Source organism: Bos mutus, chromosome 14 (genome assembly GCF_027580195.1).
Source record: "Bos mutus isolate GX-2022 chromosome 14, NWIPB_WYAK_1.1, whole genome shotgun sequence".
Lineage (NCBI taxonomy): Eukaryota > Metazoa > Chordata > Mammalia > Artiodactyla > Bovidae > Bos > Bos mutus.
The window spans coordinates 304132-322570 of NC_091630.1; the positions used below are offsets into that span (position 1 = coordinate 304132).

General features: G+C 45.9%; 1 protein-coding gene across 1 annotated transcript in view; it reads left to right on the forward strand.

Moving 5' to 3' along the window:
• SNTB1 (syntrophin beta 1) overlaps positions 1 to 18439 on the forward strand; it is a 251822-nt gene that overhangs the window by 160893 nt on the left and 72490 nt on the right. Inside the window, exon 3 of the mRNA XM_070382859.1 lies at positions 1401 to 1608. Coding sequence (XP_070238960.1) covers positions 1401 to 1608 — 208 coding nt within the window. The remainder of the gene's footprint in view (positions 1 to 1400; positions 1609 to 18439) is intronic.

Here is an 18439-nt window from a genome sequence, read left to right on the forward strand (position 1 = left end):
TATCCCAAAAGCCTCCCAGTGCAGGTTTAAAAAACAAACAAAACAAAACAACCACCAAAAAACCCCACATTTTTGTGCCTCTCTTTCCCCACTGTTACCTTGTCCTAGGCCAGTTCACTCCAGCGCATGCAGGCTCAGTTGCTCAGTTGCGTCCGACTCTTTGCAACCCCATGGACTGTAGAGCCCACCAGGCTCCTCTGTTCATGGGATTCTCCAGGCAAGGATACTGGAGGGGGTGGCCATGCCCTCCTCCAGGGGCTCTTCCTGACCCAGGGATCGAACCTGCATGCCCTCTTAGCAGGCAGATTCTTTACCACTGAGCCAGCTGGGAAGCCTTGCATTACACGTGCACAAAGATGAAGAGGTAGGGAAATGTGCCACAGACAGGATTCCTGAAGAATGCAAAACTTTGGTCGTCTCTGATGCTAAAATAGTCACAATTAATAATGAACAGTAGAATTATGCAGGTGGATAGATATTTCAGTCTACATCCCACTAGCATCTCCTAGGATGTGAGCATATTGTTAAAGTCCTCTAGGGATGGAGAAGTAAGGCAGATTAATATCAGTTCACAGCTTGGAAGTCTTAATACGATGCTGCTAATAAGACACAGCTGAATAACAGGAAGGCCAGGCGTCCTTAATTCATGTGACTAGAGAGCTATGCCCTCAGTAGCTCAACCAGTGCCTCAGCACAGCCAGTGTGTGTGGATGGACGGGTGAGTGGATGGATGGACGGATGGACGGATGATGGGGCCATTAAGACCTCAGCACAGCCAGTGTGTGTGGATGAACGAGTGAGTGGACGGATGGACGGATGATGGGGCCATTAAGACCTCAGCACAGCCAGTGTGTGTGGATGGATGAGTGAGTGGATGGATGGACGGATGGACGGATGATGGGGCCATTAAGATAAGCCATGCAAAAGAAGCTTAAAGTAAGAATGAAGAATTAGTTCACTTTAGTGGGGAGAGGCAGTGTAGGGATAGGAGGGAGGGCAAGGGTTATCATAGGATGATATGAACTCATCTATGTGAAACTTTTGAAAATTGTAAAGCATTCTAGAGTTTAAAGACTCTTTTATTCGATTAAAAAGTGAATTTAAAAATCTCAGGGACTTCCCTGCAGTCCAGTGGTTGAGACTCTGTGCTTGCACTGCAGGGAGCCCCAGTTCGATCCCTGGTCAGGGAACTAAGATTCTGCAGGCTTCATGGGGTGGCCAAAAGGAAAAACAAAAACAAAAACAAAACCCACTCCAAAAAAACCTTAATTAAAAAGCTAAAAAAATTAAAAGTAAAATGTATGATAGAAAAAAGAAATTAATTCACCTTTGTAGCTCAGGGCTTGAGGAGGCACAATCCGCCAGGGAACCCCCTAACCCTTCTCTCTCTGCTCCTCTAGGCAGCTTGAAATCCACTCTCCAGATGCTAAGCACACCGTGGTCCTGAGGGGCAAGGACTCCGCCACGGCCCAGGCCTGGTTCAGCGCCATCCACGCAACCGTCAGTGACCTGCTGACCCGCGTGATCACAGAGGTCCGGGAGCAGCTGGGCTCAACAGGCCTTGCTGGGGGCCGGGAGATCAGGCACCTCGGCTGGCTTGCAGAAAAGGTAAGGAAACATCCCCCATCCAAGCATCTTCCCCAGGCCTTCCCAGCACACGCTGCAGCCCCTGAAATTGGGTGCCTCGTTCCACAGGCTGAGTCACTCACTGGGATTTCTTGTCTCCAGCGGGTCTGCATTATGCAGGAGCTCTGTGTCTTCAGCAACTTTGATTCCCCACAGACAGTCCAGTATGTGGCAAAATGCAAGTGGTCACTCACTGTCTATTGTCTGGATGAATGAGTGAGCAAGCGGCCGGACAGTTTGGTTCTCATATGTACATGGGAAGGGGAAGGGCAGGGGAAATAACTCAGACGCACAATAGAACTGTCTCTTTGGCAGGTAAAGAAGTAGGAATTGTTGCTTTAAAAAGGGATTTGTGTGGGTTTTGAGGGACCTAACTGTTAACACAGATACTTTGCAAATAAAGCAATTGTAATCTTGCCAGTAAGATCCTATGGACAGAGGAGCTGGCTGGGCTACAGTCCATAGGGTTGCAGAGTCAGACACGACTGAGCGGTTTACCTCACATACACATACAGTGATGATAACAGCGAAGATTTCTTAAGCAACTACTCTGTGTGCATTCTTCTCAGATATCATCTTTTATTTGTACTCTTCAGCCAGCAGGCTCTGAACATCATCATTTCTGAGCACCTATTTTGTGCAAGGCACAGTGCTAGGCAGGAGGGGACAGGTGTGTAAACATGAGTACAGGGAGGGCAGCCGCCCTGGAAAAGACCTGGGGTCATGGTAACACTGTCGCTCTGATTTCTTTTCCCAAGTGATGTGATGTGTTGAAGATAGTAAAACTCACTTTGCAGCAGTCTCCTGGGAGTTAACCGTCCTCTTGGTTTCAAAGCGTTGAGCCTTTGCCATTGTCCTTACACCTGATTGCTGTTCCTTGAACTTGACTGTGAGTGCTCAGGAACAGTGGACTTTGGGGACAGTCTGACCTCCCAGTGACTCACTTTCTAATAGGCAGTAAGTTGGAATAATGATTGTTGCAATAACAGCTTTCCTGCCAATGAGCTGTCATCTGAGAAGGGCTAGTTCAGTGGCACTTGAACAGGGCATTTGGCTGTTTTCCACCATTGTTCTTTGTTTGTATCAGTTCGTGCGTGGGTCCCAGCCACCGACTTCACACAGAGTGCGTTGTTTGCTGTGGTATTGCCCCATCTCTTACAGATTGCAAAGGACTAAAAGACAATGCAGGTGGTGGTGACACCAAGATCATAATAAACAAAAGCCACAGGTGGTGTCTCGTGACCTGATGTGTGAGGCTTCTTGGTGAAAACAGCCTGCACATCTGGACGGCAGTGTGTTAGAAGTCACAGCCTCTCACCCTCTCCACTTTTACTCTCTCCAATTGCACGTGTTTGTTTCAGGAGCAGTCCTGTTAGTCTGGGATCTTTCAATTGCAAGTGACAGACAGCTCAGCTCAGCTTGAGCACATAAAAGGGGGCCTAGCACTTCTGGTAACGACAGTGTGCAGGGTGAGCTTCAGGCCCGGCGGGATCCAGGGCTCACAGAAGGCCAGGGGCCTGCCTCTGCATGGTTTGCACCCTCTCCACTTTGCTGGTTTATACCCTAGCAAGCGCCCTTTTCTTCGGCCCAGGAGTTCCAGGTTTGTCTGGGTGGTATTTTTGTTTTGTTTTTATAGCTGGCTGCCTCAGTGAACAGAAGGCTCTTTGCTCCCATATTTCCAACAAAAGTCCTAAGGTCAGCCTTATCCAAACTGTGCCCTGATGGATGAGGAGAGGTAGTTCTGAAATGGGAAAGTAGGCTACAGTGCAAGAAGAAGGCTGAATGGATTCTGGGGAAGCAAGAACAACAGACATTTGCTGTAGAAGGGAATGGGGAGGAGTTGATCAGGATGAAAAATGTCTTTACTGGGTTAGGGTCCAGAGTGGATGCAGGGATGTGCTGTGTAGGTTAGGGTCCGGCAGGAGATGGATGGCAAACTCAGAAGGGGTGACTGGACGGGATTTAACACAGCGACAGTTTGTGAGTGTGGCCGAGACAGAGGAAACCAGGAGCTGAATGATGAGAGGCCACTGCCATCCTTTACCTGGAAGTGGCCAGGAAGAGGAGCCGCGACCTTAAGCTAGCAAGACTCGCAGCTCTGGAAAAGCGCCACTCGCTGAGAGCTGTGGCCTCTTAGCACAGAGACAATCCCCGCGAATCCCTGCCTGCTGATCTCCTACTGGTGTCTGCCCTAGGTTGAGGCTGCCTGGAAGCCAGAGGCAGGGGCCACGGGTGCTCAGTTAAGGTCAGCCTCCCTGGGCTCCGAGCAGGGCAGCAGGTGGTGGGGCCTGGCTGTGGAGGCAAAGGGAGGCTGTCCAGCACACACATCCCTCCACCTCGCAAGTAACCAGATGCTGTCAACCCTAGAAGGTACCGTTCTCTCATCTCTTTTAGCACCAACTGCAATTAAAACCATTACCATTCGGATAGTTGGAAAATGGTTATTACATCATTAGTAGTGATATTAGCATTTTTTCCAAAGGTTCCATTTTCTCACTTATAAACTGTCTGCTTATGCCTTTTGTTTCTCCCAATTATCCGTAGACACATTAAGCATTCCAATGGAGCAGTCATAAAGGTACATAAAATGCTTTCTGTTTTTAGAATATGATTGTTCTTTTGATGTACTTTCAGATCTTCAGATGTTTCTTTAAATTGTATCATGCATTATGCCCGTAAGAGCAATCAGTAATGACTTATTATGGATAATTATCAGAAGGGAGAAGGTCTTTTATTGCCTTCATCTTCAAAACTTCTGAAAAGATTACCATAGATCAAGTCCAAGGGAGCAAATCCAAACTGGAATCTTTTTGAATAAATATTTGATACTGAATCCTGATGTGGAGACATTAGAATGGTTTTTAGCAAAATGTTACAACAAATGGCAAATCCTTAATACTGTGGCTTTCTTGTATTACCACAAATATCAGAAAATTCACTTGGCATTTGTAAAGATATAAAGGATGATCCTATATATATTCAGCTGTAATTTATCTGAAATTGATATCCTTTGTCTTTTCCTATACTGTTAATCTTTGATTTATTTTTTTTTTTGACCTAGTAACAGTGGCTCCAGGACAAAGTTTGTACATATTATACTCAATTTCAAGTTTTTAGAACTGGCATTTACATGAACTAAAACAATAGGAAGCAACAACAGTTTCCCTTCTAAAATTCTTTTCAGTGCAAATCCTCAAGCTTCCTCTTCACTACACAGAAAGAGAACTTTATATTAACATTACTTTTTACAGTGAGATGATCCAGGGACTAGAAGAATGGCTCTCACGAAATGATCTTGAGTCAGTGGGGAGAACTCAGTCACTCCCCGAGGAGAACCAGCCTGAGAGAAAGGGAGGTGATGGCACTAGGGGTAAAGGACCCGCCTGCCAGTGCAGGAGATGGAAGAGACACGGGTTCCGTCCCTGGGTCGGGAAGACCCCCTGGAGGAGGGCACGGCAACCCACTCCAGTATTTTGCCTGGAGAATCCCATGGACAGAGTAACCTGGCGGGCTATGGTCCATAGGGTTGCAAAGAATCGGACACGATTAAAGCAACTTACCACGCAGTGGCTTACAGTTTTCAGGGAGGGCAGAGCAGAGACTGGCTTAAAGGGGAGTGGGGTTATCCTGAAGGAAGGTGATGAGAAAATCTGGTACCTTGGGTGGCTCCTAATTATGGAAGATCCTGAAAGCAGGACAGACGGTTTGAATTTGATTTGTTGGCCATCGGAAATCTTCATGTATGCAGTCAGAGAGAAGGGAACTTAGAGGTGACTTCTCTGAACTGAATGTTTGTCTCCCCCCAGAATCTGTAGACTGAAGCCCCAATCCCTAATGTGATGGATTTGGAGGTGGGGGCGTTGGGAGGTCATGAGATTTAGATGAAGTCATGGAGATGGATGGAGCTCCATAATAGGGTTGGTGTCCTTCTAAGGGGTGAGGACCCAGAGCAATGTCTCGCCCCCTCACAAAGATGCATCAAGCAGGGAGGCTTCTCCAAGCCAGGGAGAGGACCCTCACCAGAACCCCGTGTTGGCGTCCTGGTCTTGAAGTTGCAGCCTCCACAAGTGTGAGAAATGAGGGTTTGTTCTTTAAGCCATCCAGTGTGTGATGATGTATTCTAGCAGCCTGAACCGAGAGAGTGATCAAACATACCTCTTCTTTCTAAAGATGAGGAATCTGGGACCTGGAAAATGGAAGGTCTCTTATTTACGGCCACACTCTAAATCAGGATACAGGATTAATGAGTGAATGGGACAATGCCGTGGTGTCATTATCTCCTTTATTTAATTTGTAAAGAGCCTAGTGCAGCTCTCTCATCGCGGCCACTTTACCTCTCCCCGTGGACTCTGGCGGCCGTTCTCTGGGCCTGCTGCAGCCAAGGTCAGCCACGCCGCCCCTCCGAATGGGGCCGTCACCACGTGCCCTTGACGTCCGTGGGCCGCGGTGGCGGGGCCGCTGCTTTCCCCGTGGGTGCTCTCGTCTGTAGGTGGGCAGGGTGCACCAACAGAAAAGCCTTTCCGCCACCAAGTTAATCTCAAACCGTTTTAAGCCCTTGCAAGCCCTGCTTGCCCCCTAAGTGCTCATCTCTACCCTTGACTATGAAACGCATTATGCCCCAAACAAATTTTTTGAATCATCATTCTTTAGGTAGTCTTTTTACAGTTATTATTGAGGTGTCTTTAATGGTCCTATTTCGGACAAAAGAAAAATAAAAGAGAAAATAAAACAAAGATTAATAAATAAAGGAAAAATAAACAGAAAAAAATAAAGTTCTGACTCGCTACTTAAAAGAACAGTAATAAGCGAATGCGCGGCAATTGTTGAGCTCTGTTTTGTGCTCGTTTATCGGGTGTTGTCTTTACTCTCACCTGTTATCTCAGTTTGCAAACTATTTCTTGTCAGGTTAAAAACACAACATGGTTTAAAAAAAAAAAAAAAAAACCCAGTTGGGAGCTCTGAGATGCAGTTCAGTTCTCAACTTCCCCTCATTTCCACAAAAGTTCCTTTCAAATGGGAATGTTTAGAGGGCTGTGCCTCCCCAGGGTGGTATTGCAGGAGAGGCAGTAAGTTGGTAATTAGTATTTATTATGTGCTTAAGTCTTTCTCAGCCAGAGTGCTTTAAATAATCCCTAATCTGCCTGCAATGCAAGAGACATGGATTCAATCCCTGGGTAGGGAAGATCCCCTGGAGGAGGAAATGGCAACCCCTGCCAGTATTCTTGCCTGGAGAATCCCTTGGACAGAGGAGCCAGCAAGTTACAGGCCATGGGGTCACAAGAGTTGGACACGACTTAGCCTAGGAGGCATCGGAGAAGACAATGGCACCCCACTCCAGCACTCTTGCCTGGAAAATCCCATGGATGGAGAAGCCTGGTGGGCTGCAGTCCATGGGGTCGTGAACAGTTGGACACGACTGAGCGACTTCCCTTTCCCTTAGCCTAGGAGGCAAGCTTGGAGAAGTTAAGGAGCTTTTCTAAGATGACTCCTCTAGTAAGAGGTGGGGCCAGAGTTTGAACCCCTCTTTCTGCGGGGAGCGAGCTCCGCCCCTGGCAAAGGTCATGAAGAAGGAGGCTTGGCATACGCAAAGGCGAGATCAAGCCTCAGGAGTCTCCCTGGAAATTCTCGAGCAATCTACCCCCAAAACCAGAGTCTGCCTACTTTCTGCTTTGTGCTTTCACCTACATCTCTGACTTTACGAGGGGCTGTTCCCCACTACCTCTCTGAAAAAAGAGTTAGCTTACAGCTCCAGTTAATAATTCCTGGGTGTGACAGTGTTTCAACCTACAAACTCCTTTGGAAATCCTCTAGCCTGCCTGAATAGGTTTTTCCGGCCACATGTGATTGTTCAGAGCCTCCCAACTGTGAGAGGCAGGAGATGTTCTAAACTGTCTAAACACAGATTCTTTTGAGTAGCTAAAAGATTGATTAGAAATTGTATTGGTGAAGGGATTCTCACTTGTTGGGCCAATGTTTGCTGCTAAGTCTCCATATCCCTTACCTGCTGTGTCCCTGGCAGTGTATTGATTAATATAGTTGGTGTAAGTAGTAGCTTTAATGTTTGTAATCTGGGACCCTTGAGTTAATTCTTTTTCTTGTTATAGCCCACCACACCTTTGCTCTGTAGGAATGCAACTTTATCTAATGCTTTTGGGAGGCTGGTGCCTGACTTTAGAATAATCACCTTTAGAGAAAAAGGCCTCCAGGCCAGAAGATGATGCAAATTACCTAAACTTTTGCATATGATAAGTTTGCAGGAAGAAAGCCTGGCTTACTGCATGACTCTACCCCTTCCCCCATTATCCTCTATGCATAACTTAAGGTAAAAAAACTACTTTGGAAAATAAAGTGCGGGCCTTGTTCACCGAAACTTGGTCTCACCTTGTCGTTCTTTCTCTTACCTTCTGGCTGAATTATTCAGCCTCTTTTCTCCACTGAATTTCCTCACTGAGCTATCCTCATTCTATTACTCTTTATATCCTTAATTAACGTTTAATTAAGCAATTGTTTCCTGATCTTCGCCTACACCCTCTCTCCTTCGAATACCCTGGATCAGCCGGGGCTGGTCCCCGGCAGGTGGCGTCTTTCTAACTCTATGGCAACCCATTCCAGTACTCTTGCCTGGAAAATTCCATGGATGGAGGAGCCTGGTAGGCTACAGTCCATGGGGTCGCAAAGAGTCCAACATGACTGAGCGACTTCACTTTCTAACTCTATAGGCCAGAACTTTCCACTAAGCTGAGCTAAAGGGACCCAGGGAGCAAGTGTTCACATGAGTGAGCCCCCGAGAACCCATACCAAAAGCAAAGTTTCAGAACTAAGAGCCATGTCAAAATACTCAGACCCTTCATTCGCCTTTATGGAAATAAAGGGTGGCTGTCGGTTCAGGCTGCTGCCACAGAATGCCCTTGACTGTCTGGTTTATAAACAAGGGAAACTTATGTCTCATGGTTCTGGAGGCTGGAAGTCTAAGATCAGGGTCCCAGCATGGAGCCTGTTACAAACAGCCCTCTTCTGTGTCCTCACGTGGCAGAGAGAGAGGACTAGCCGCTCTTCTCTTATAAGGACGCTAACTCTGTCATGGAAGCTCCAGTCTCCTGACCTAACCACCTCACAAAGGCCCCACCTCCTAAAACCAGCATATCAGGGCTTCAACATGTAGATTTGAGGGGGAGGGAAACATTCAGTCCACAGCAGAGGGAGTGGACATGCCATCACAGAGTAGTGCTTCCTAAAATCTTTTCCCTCCTGCCCTACAAAGACTGAAATTATCTTTGGTAGGAGAGGTTAAGAGGAACACTAGAATACACACACACACACACACACACTCACACACACACGACACGAATATGATTTGTGTTTACACACACACACTCCAATACTTTGGCCACCTGATGTGAACACCAGACTCATTTGAAAAGACCCTGATGCTGGGAAAGATCGAAGGCAGGAGAAGGGGACGACAGGATGAGATGGTTGGATGGCATCACCGACTCAATGGACGTGGGTTTGGGTGGACTCCGGGAGTTGGTGATGGACAGGGAGGCCTGACATGCTGCAGTCCATGGGGTTGCAAAGAATCAGACACAACTGAGTGGCTGAACAACAGCAGCAGATACACACACAGAGAGCACTGGCCTTGTTTTTCATGTTTCCCAGTATCTGTGAATTTCCGGTATCATGGTTTAATTAAATAATCCCAGTCAACAACATGGTGCAGATTTCAGTTACTGTAGGTAATTTTGTATTATTAACTGTAAGTAATTTTAACCGTGTTTTAACTGCATATTCACAGTAAGTAATCTTGTAAAGCGCATATCTTGCTGCTAGTTTTTACCCACAGGTCGCTGCGTGCCCGTGGCTGCTGAGCATCGTGGTGACAACCGGTCATGGTGCTCACTTCAGTCTGCTGTGATTGGTCACGGCGCACTTGCTCCTTCACACACGACAGCGAGGGGGGTAGGTGTGCTTCCTGCTTTTCTCCCAGGGATCAGTCAATATGACATTTGCAGGAATGGATATTAGAAAGAGAGAGCAAAGCTAAGTTTATGAGAGTGGCTGTGAAGAAAGGATGAAGGTGACCGGGAGAGTGACGCCAGTGGAAGCCTTCACATTCGTGGAGCTCTCAGAGAAGTTCCACATCCCTGGAGGGTCCAAGTGCAGTGTAAGAGGCTGCTAGCTGATCCAGGCCTGGAAAGGAGGAGGATGACTTGTCAAGGCACAGACAGGGTGCTCACGTCTCATATGCGACGTGACGAGAAGGCGGCGAGCGCTGCTCAAGCTGCTCCCAGCAAGGTTTCAACAAAGGAACAAAGGCACTGAATCCCCAATCTTTCCAATGTTTTAAATTATAGGTTATTTAGTAAATATTAATTTTATTTTTATAGACAGTAAGACAATTTTAATGTCTTAATAACAGTTTTGAAAATCCACAGAACATTACCAGTTTTCCCAACTGACTGTTGAGACCACTTGGTGTGATGTCAGCTTGCACAGCCGTTTCTGTGTGTTCACCACTGCTGTGCAGAGGCAGGTGTCTGTCTCTGTCTCTTTCTCTCTCTCCATTTATCCATCTCTCCCTCTGTTTATCCATTCATTCATCTACCTACCTTATCTCTGTCTCTCTACCCTTATTCATCTCTATGCATCCTTATCTATTTTTGCCTCCCTATCCACTTATCCAGCTATTTCACTGTTGCTGTCTCTGTCCGTCCATCAGTTTATCACATTTTTATATTATTACTTACTTCACTAGGCCACCTTTAATCTTCAGTTCCAACAATAGCAATCTGTTCATTCCCCCAAAATTCCAGGTGAAATACAACCAAGTGATTTTATTCTCTAGCTACATTGCCCAGCTATATTAGAAGAATCTCAAATGTAAATGTAACAGCCCTGGCCTGAGTCAAACAGGCTGCTGGTAATCAAGATCTTGACAGTGTAATTAATGGAATGGTATTTCTGGAGCCTCTAAATATATCAACTCCACCATCTGCCCTAAAAATCACCTAAGCAAGAACTTCCTACCCCTTCTTACAGGGAGAAAGTGGTCTCTGACCTGAGGGGACTCCCTTCTGGTAAATGGAAATAGAGCTACTGCCCAGGCCATCCCTGACTGCATCATCCGTAAATCGACTGTCTGCTGTGCTGGGAAACACAGTTAATGCAGTTAAGTGGTAACAGGCCTGACGTGTTGCTGTAAAATGCAGTCAGCAAGTTCCTGCCTGAATCACCTCTGAGATGGAGCAGGACACGAAAACTTGGTTATCTTCCTGTTGGTTTCTGTCTGTAAGCGTTTAAAGCAAATGTGCCAGAATGAATCACCGACTTGATGGACGTGAGTTTGAGTAAACTCCAGGAGTTGGTGATGGACAGGGAGGCCTGGAGCGCTGCAGTCCATGGGGTCTCAAAGAGTCAGACATGACTGAGCTACTGAACTGAACTGAACTGATGAGTGGAGTTCAAACTGCCCCCATCTCACATTCACTCTAATAAAAATCAAAGACTTAAAATTAGGATGGATGTTGGCATGGAGACAGAGGCAACCATAATGAAAGCGTGAAAATCTGCCCACTTTTATACATGACTTCACAGTGCAGTTTAGCCCTGAGTCATTCTCCCTGGAGCGGAAACCTCAGAGCTGCCCTCGTAAGAGAGATGGGGGCATGTGTGTCTAGTTCCCATAGGCTGATTTGCACAAATTCACCTGATTCCATCTCTTTGGAAATGATCATGAGACTCAAGATAGAAAGCTTCCTGTGCCTGGTTGTGTGGTAGCAAACTAAACTTTGTTTTATCTCATTAGGCTTTGAAGATTGTTCTTCCTTTATGAAACAGATCATACATTGATGACAGTCTTAGAATTCTTTGGGAGCTGAGACTGAAATGGAGATTCTCTAGGAGCGATTGGTAAGGGAGGACTCTGTTATACGATAAACTGAGGCATGTCGGACATTTTCAGAGTTTAAGCAAAAATCAGTTCAAATTGGAAGTGTTTAGGAGCTCAGGGAAAGGCATATAGAAAAAGTGTGGAAGCAAAGGAAAGAAATGTTCAATCATTTATAGCTTAAAGCCCTCATTGGATATGATTGATTATCCTTAAGTTTGATTTCATAGCCTCAAGGCATTTCAGGGCTTGGATTTTGGTTTGCTCACACAGACCTCCTAAGCATTAGATCCATCTCAGTCTAATGGCCTCCTTGTTTACTTAATTTAACAGCTCTTAGGAGAAACCTGTAAGGAAATGAATGAAGCAGTGTAGACAGGGGAGGAAGCAAAGCATGGATGATGTGGTGATGCTGCAGGAAAAAAGTGCACTGTAAGAGGATGGTCACATCCTGTGTCTCAGGCGAGTTCCTGGGACCAGCTGCCAAGTGAGGGCCACCAAGTGAGGGCCGCCAAGTGAGGGTCTTTGGCTTTGCACATGAAGAAATTCAAGAGCAAGCCAAAGTACAGTGAAAGCAGATTTATTCAGATCCACAGTCCAAAAGCAGAGTGTGGGTCATCTCAGAAGGCAAGAGGGTATGGGTTTTTATGGGCTGGGTAATTTCATAGGCTGGACTTGTAGCACAGTGTTAAAGAATCCGCCTGCCAATGCAGGAGATGTGGGTTTGATCCGTGGGTCAAGAAGATCCTCTGGAGAAGGAAAAGGCAGCCCACTTCAGTATTCTTACCTGGGAAATCCTGTGGACAGAGGAGCCTGGCGGGCTACAGTCCATGGGGTCTCAGAGTTGGAAGTGACTTAGCAGCTAAACAACACAACAATTCAGCAATTTCATAGGCTGATGAGTGGGAAGATTATTTCAGCTATTTGGGGGAAAGGGCGGGAGGTTCCAGGCATTGGGTTACCACCTACTTCTTGGCCTTTTATGGTCGGCCTTGGAACTGGCAGGCACCCACGGGTGTGTCATTTAGCCTATGCCGATGTATTACAATGAGTGTATCCTGAGGCTTGTGGTCTGCTGGAACTCACGTTGCCTGCCATCTTGGACTTAGTTGCTTCTAACCAGTTTATGTCATGTCCATTTGCAGTGCCCGTGTCATTCTTTTCAAGGTTGTGCCCCGCCCCTTCCCATTTCAGAATCAGCCCACCCCTCGGGGAGGCTGCAGCATGAATGGCAGCACAGAGCTTTCCCACGCAGAGCCACAAGCTGGGGTTGATCGCCGGCATGAGTCAGCCGTGGCTGTGGGCTCCGCTGGAGGTCGCAGGAGCCCGCCTGTCGGCCACAGGCAGTTCTCTAAAGAAGGCAAAGGGTCCACTGAGCAGTCAGTGTTCACATCAGGGAATTTTGTCTTCAGGCCAACAGTACCTGCTATAATCACTGGTGTGTCCACACGGGGAAAAAATTCCAACAGATGTACATGGCACCCTTGAGTAGCAGAGAAAGATACTTTTAATGCTTTGAAATTCCCAAATGTTATTTCAGAGTCCCTTTGCATCCTTACATTTTTGGCTTGGGCTTTTTATTGCTTCTAATATGAGTAGACCGTGACTTTACAAATTCGGTGTAAATTAACACATTTCATTTTTCATCCTGAAACTCCTTCAAGTTGGTATATTCAGGTTTTTTCAGCTGAATCAGTTCCTGGGTTTATCAACTGCATAAACTAGAAGTTCTTCATATTGATTTTATTTAGGATTAGAGCTCGAAATGTAGGTGTATCTAGAGTTCTAGAACCTGATTTAAGAACATCCCTATTTACATATTTCATTTCCCTATTTACATATGGCTTCCCAGGTGACTCATGTGGTAAAGAATCTGCCTTCTCAGGGCTGAGTGAGACGCACGTGTGATGGTGTCTGAGTGCCTGCTCAGTCGTGTCCGACTCTTTGTGACCCCAGGGACTGCAGTCCACCAGGCTCCTCTGTCCATGGGATTCTCTAGGTGAGAATACTGGAGTGGGTTGCAAATTCCTTCCCCTTCTCAGAGTGGCCACACTTTGTGAATTTATCATCTTTCTTAATGAAAAGAACACTAGATCGGAACTCAGAATTGGAGAACTCTAAACTGAGGTTGCTGATTGCTCTGGGGGGAAATGTCAAGTTTTTATTGAGATTTACAGCTAGGAGGTACAAACAATAATAGAATAAGAATTGGCAGTTTTATGTTATTTTGTCATAATCATGCAGCTAGTTAGCATTAGGTGTGAATCTAAAACTCACTCTGATTTTCAGTCTAAGGCATTCCCCCTGGTACACCTCACTGTCATGTAAAGCGTTGTAAGAACTCTTCAGAATCATGCAAATGTATGACCCTCTCAGCTGTTTCTCCTTTGGTGCGGATGGGGCTGCTGGCCGAGGACTGTGCTGAGATCAAAGGCAGGGATGCACGAGAGATGGGGGTACCTTCTAGAGCACAAGAGGTCCAAGGGAGTGAAAGTGAAACCTGGGGGGGGGTGTCGGCGGAGAAAGACGGTGGGCTGAGAGGATTTCTGGTCACGGTGACGCGGTGGCCACAGCCTCTCTTGCCTTAAGTAGCCCTGACACTCTCCTGTTGTCCTGAAAGTCTTTTTAAAATAGTGCTGGCAATGTGTATGGGGCTTCCCTGGTGGCTCGGATGGTAAAGAATTGATAGCTTACAGTGAACGGTGTCGGATTTGTGATCTCCAAAGAAGAAGATGTAGCTTTGGGACCAGGGACCAGGCTTGATCACTCCAGAGCTTTTGTGTGGCAGAGTTTATTAAAGTGAAAGAGGGCAGAGAAAGCCTCTGACAGAGACCTCAGAAGGGGGCAGAGAGTGTCCTCTGCTAGTCTAAGCAAGGCAGCTGTATACCTTCTCAACTGGTTCTTACAGTAAATCAAAAGAACGTCTCAAGGTTGTAAAGATCTTACTAGACCCACTCCCATAATTTACATTTTAAGATGACAGGATTAGAACTAACAATAGAAAGATCTTACCAGATCTTACCATTCCCATAATATACATTCTAAGATATCAGTTGTGGATGTGACTGGTGGTAGAAGCAAGGTCCGATGCTGTAAAGAGCAATATTGCATAGGAACCTGAAGTGTTAGGTCCATGAATCAGGGCAAATTGGAAGTGGTCAAACAGGAGATGGCAAGAGTGAACGTCAACATTCTAGCAATCAGCGAACTGAAATGGACTGGAATGGGTGAATTTAACTCAGATGACCATTATATCTACTACTGTGGGCAGGAATCCTTTGGAAGAAATGGAGTAGCCATCATGGTCAACAAAAGAGTCCGAAATGCAGTACTTGGATGCAATCTCAAAAACAACAGAATGATCTCTGTTCATTTCCAAGGCAAACCATTCAATATCACAGTAATCCAAGTCTATGCCCCAAGCAGTAATGCTGAAGAAGCTGAAGTTGAACGGTTCTATGAAGACTTACAAGACCTTTTAGAACTAACACCCAAAAAAGATGTCCTTTTCATTATAGGGGACTGGAATGCAAAAGTAGGAAGTCAAGAAACACCTGGAGTAACAGGCAGATTTGGCCTTGGAATATGGAAGAAGCACGGCAAAGGCTAATAAGAGTTTTGCCAAGAAAATGCACTGGTCATAACAAACACCCTCTTCCAACAACACAAGAGAAGACTCTACACATGGACATCACCAGATGGTCAACATTGAAATCAGATTGATTATATTCTTTGCAGCCAAAGATGGAGAAGCTCTGTACAGTCAGCAAAAACAAGACCAGGAGCTGACTGTGGCTCAGACCATGAACTCCTTATTGCCAAATTCAGACTTAAATTGAAGAAAGTAGGGAAAACCAGTAGACCATTCAGGTATGACCTAAATCAAATCCCTTATGATTATACAGTAGAAGTGAGAAATAGATTTAAGGGACTAGATCTGATAGATAGAGTGCCTGATGAACTATGGAATGAGGTTCATGACACTGTACAGGAGACAGGGATCAAGACCATCCCCATGGAAAAGAAATGCAAAAAAGCAAAATGGCTGTCTGGGGAGGCCTTACAAATAGCTGTGAAAAGAAGAGAAGCAAAAAGCAAAGGAAAAAAGGAAAGATATAAGCATCTGAATGCAGAGTTCCAAAGAATAGCAAGAAGAGATAAGAAAGCCTTCCTCAGCGATCAGTGCAAAGAATTAGAGGAAAACAACAGAATGGGAAAGACTAGAGATCTCTTCAAGAAAATTAGAGATATCAAGGGAACATTTCATGCAAAGATGGGCTCGATAAAGGACAGAAATGGTATGCACCTAACAGAAGCAGAAGATATTAAGAAGAGGTGGCAAGAATACACAGAAGAACTATACAAAAAAGATCTTCACAACCCAGATAATCACGATGGTGTGATCACTCACCTAGAGCCAGACATCCTGGGATGTGAAGTCAAGTGGGCCTTAGAAAGCATCACTACCAACAAAGCTAGTGGAGGTGATGGAATTCCAGTTGAGTTATTTCAAATCCTGAAAGGTGATGCTGTGAAAGTGCTGCACTCAATATGCCAGCAAATTTGGAACACTCAGCAGTGGCCACAGGACTGGAAAAGGTCAGTTTTCATTCCAATCCCGAAGAAAGGCAATGCCAAAGACTGCTCAAACTACTGCACAATGCACTCATCTCTGCTGCTGCTGCTGCTGCTGCTAAGTCACTTCAGTCATGTCCGACTCTGTGTGACCCCATAGACGGCAGCCCACCAGGCTCCCCTGTCCCTGGGATTCTCCAGGCAAGAACACTGGAGTGGGTTGCCATCTCCTTCTCCAGTGCATGAAAGTGAAAAGTGAAAGTCAAGTCGCTCAGTCGTGTCCGACTCTTAGCGACCGCATGGACTGGAGCCTACCAGGCTCCTCCGCCCATGGGATTTTCCAGGCAAGAGTACAGGAGTGGGTTGCCATTGCACTCATCTCACACGCTAGTAAAGTAATGCTCAAAATTCTCCAAGCCAGGCTTCAGCAATACGTGAACCATGAACTTCCAGATGTTCAAGCTGGTTTTAGAAAAGGCAGAAGAACCAGAGATCAAATTGCCAACATCCGCTGGATCATCGAAAAAGCAAGAGAATTCCAGAAAAACATCTATTTCTGCTTTATTGACTATGCCAAAGCCTTTAACTGTGTGGATTACAATAAACTGTGGTAAATTCTGAAAGAGATGGGAATACCAGACCACCTGACCTGCCTCTTGAGAAACCTATATGCAGGTCAGGAAGCAACAGTTAGAACTGGACATGGAACAACAGACTGGTTCCAAATAGGCAAAGCAGTACGTCAAGACTGTATATTGTCACCCTGCTTATTTAACTTCTATGCAGAGTACATCATGAGAAACGCTGGGCTGGAAGAAGTACATGCTGGAATCAAGATTGCTGGGAGAAATATCAATAACCTAAGATATGCAGATGACACCACCCTTATGGCAGAAAGTGAAGAGGAACTAAAAAGCCTCTTGATGAAAGTGAAAGTGGAGAGTGAAAAAGTTGGCTTAAAGCTCAACATTCCGAAAATGAAGATCATGGCATCTGGTCCCATCACTTCATGGGAAATAGATGGGAAAACAGTGGAAACAGTGTCAGACTTTATTTTTTGGGGCTCCAAAATCACTGCAGATGGTGATTGCAGCCATGAAATTAAAAGACGCTTACTCCTTGGAAGGAAAGTTATGACCAACCTAGATAGCATATTGAAAAGCAGAGACGTTACTTTGCCAATAAAGGTCTGTCTAGTCAAGGCTATGGTTTTTCCATTGATCGTGTATGGATGTGAGAGTTGGACTGTGAAGAAAGCTGAGTGCCAAAGAATTGATGCTTTTGAACTGTGGTACTGGAGAAGACTCTTGAGAGTCCCTTGGACTGCAAGGAGATCCATCCAGTCCATTCTAAAGGAGATCAGCCCTGGGTGTTCTTTGGAAGGAGTGATGCTAAAGCTGAAACTCCAATACTTTGGCCACCTCATGCCAAGAGTTGACTTATTGGAAAACACTCTGATGCTGGGAGGGATTGGGGACAGGAGGAGAAGGGGACGACAGAGGATGAGATGGCTGGGTGGCATCACCGACTCAATGGACGTGAGTCTGAGTGAACTCCGGGAGTTGGTGATGGACAGGGAGACCTGGCGTGGTGTGATTCTTGGGGTGGCAAAGAGTCAGACACAACTGAGTGACTGAACTGAACTGAAGATATCAGAATTAGTCAGAAGGTTTTCAGGAAGGAGAAACTGTCCTCAAGCAGGATACACTGTTGTTGTATAATCCTTAGTACAGAGTTTAAACTGAGTTGTTTGTTGTGTATCATCAGTTCCGGGCTTAAAGAAAAAAACATTTTATGTGACTAAGACTAAGGAATGTAGAGAAAAAAGGATGTTTGTCCTTTCCTCCTCCTTGAGAATTCCAGATCCCTATCTCCTCCTCAGCGGGGACCCTGGACTTCTTGTCAACCTGCCTAGGAATTGACTCTCTCAGAATCTGCCTGCAATTCAAGAGACTTAGGTTCAATCCCTGGGTGAGGAAGATCTGCTGGAGAGGGGAATGGCAACTCACTCCGGTATTCTTGCCTGGAGAATTCCATGGGTAGAGGAGCCTGGCGGGCTACAGCCCATGGGTTTGCAAAGAGTTGGACATGACTGAGTGACTCTCACACACGTAATCCTTATTATTGCCAGTGGTTTGCCCGGCAACTTTGTTTTGTCTCAGAGAACATCTGGCTGCATGGTTCACCTGCCTCCTCATTCCAGACTCACTGTTCTTTGCACTCTGCTCTGCTTGCAGATAGACTGAGTCTTGTGCGAACTATGTCTGCCTGATTCTTCTCAGTTGCAGGTGTCCTGGGTTCTGCACTACACACCCTTTTCTCTAGTTTCTTTGTCTACCTGTAGGGCTGCTT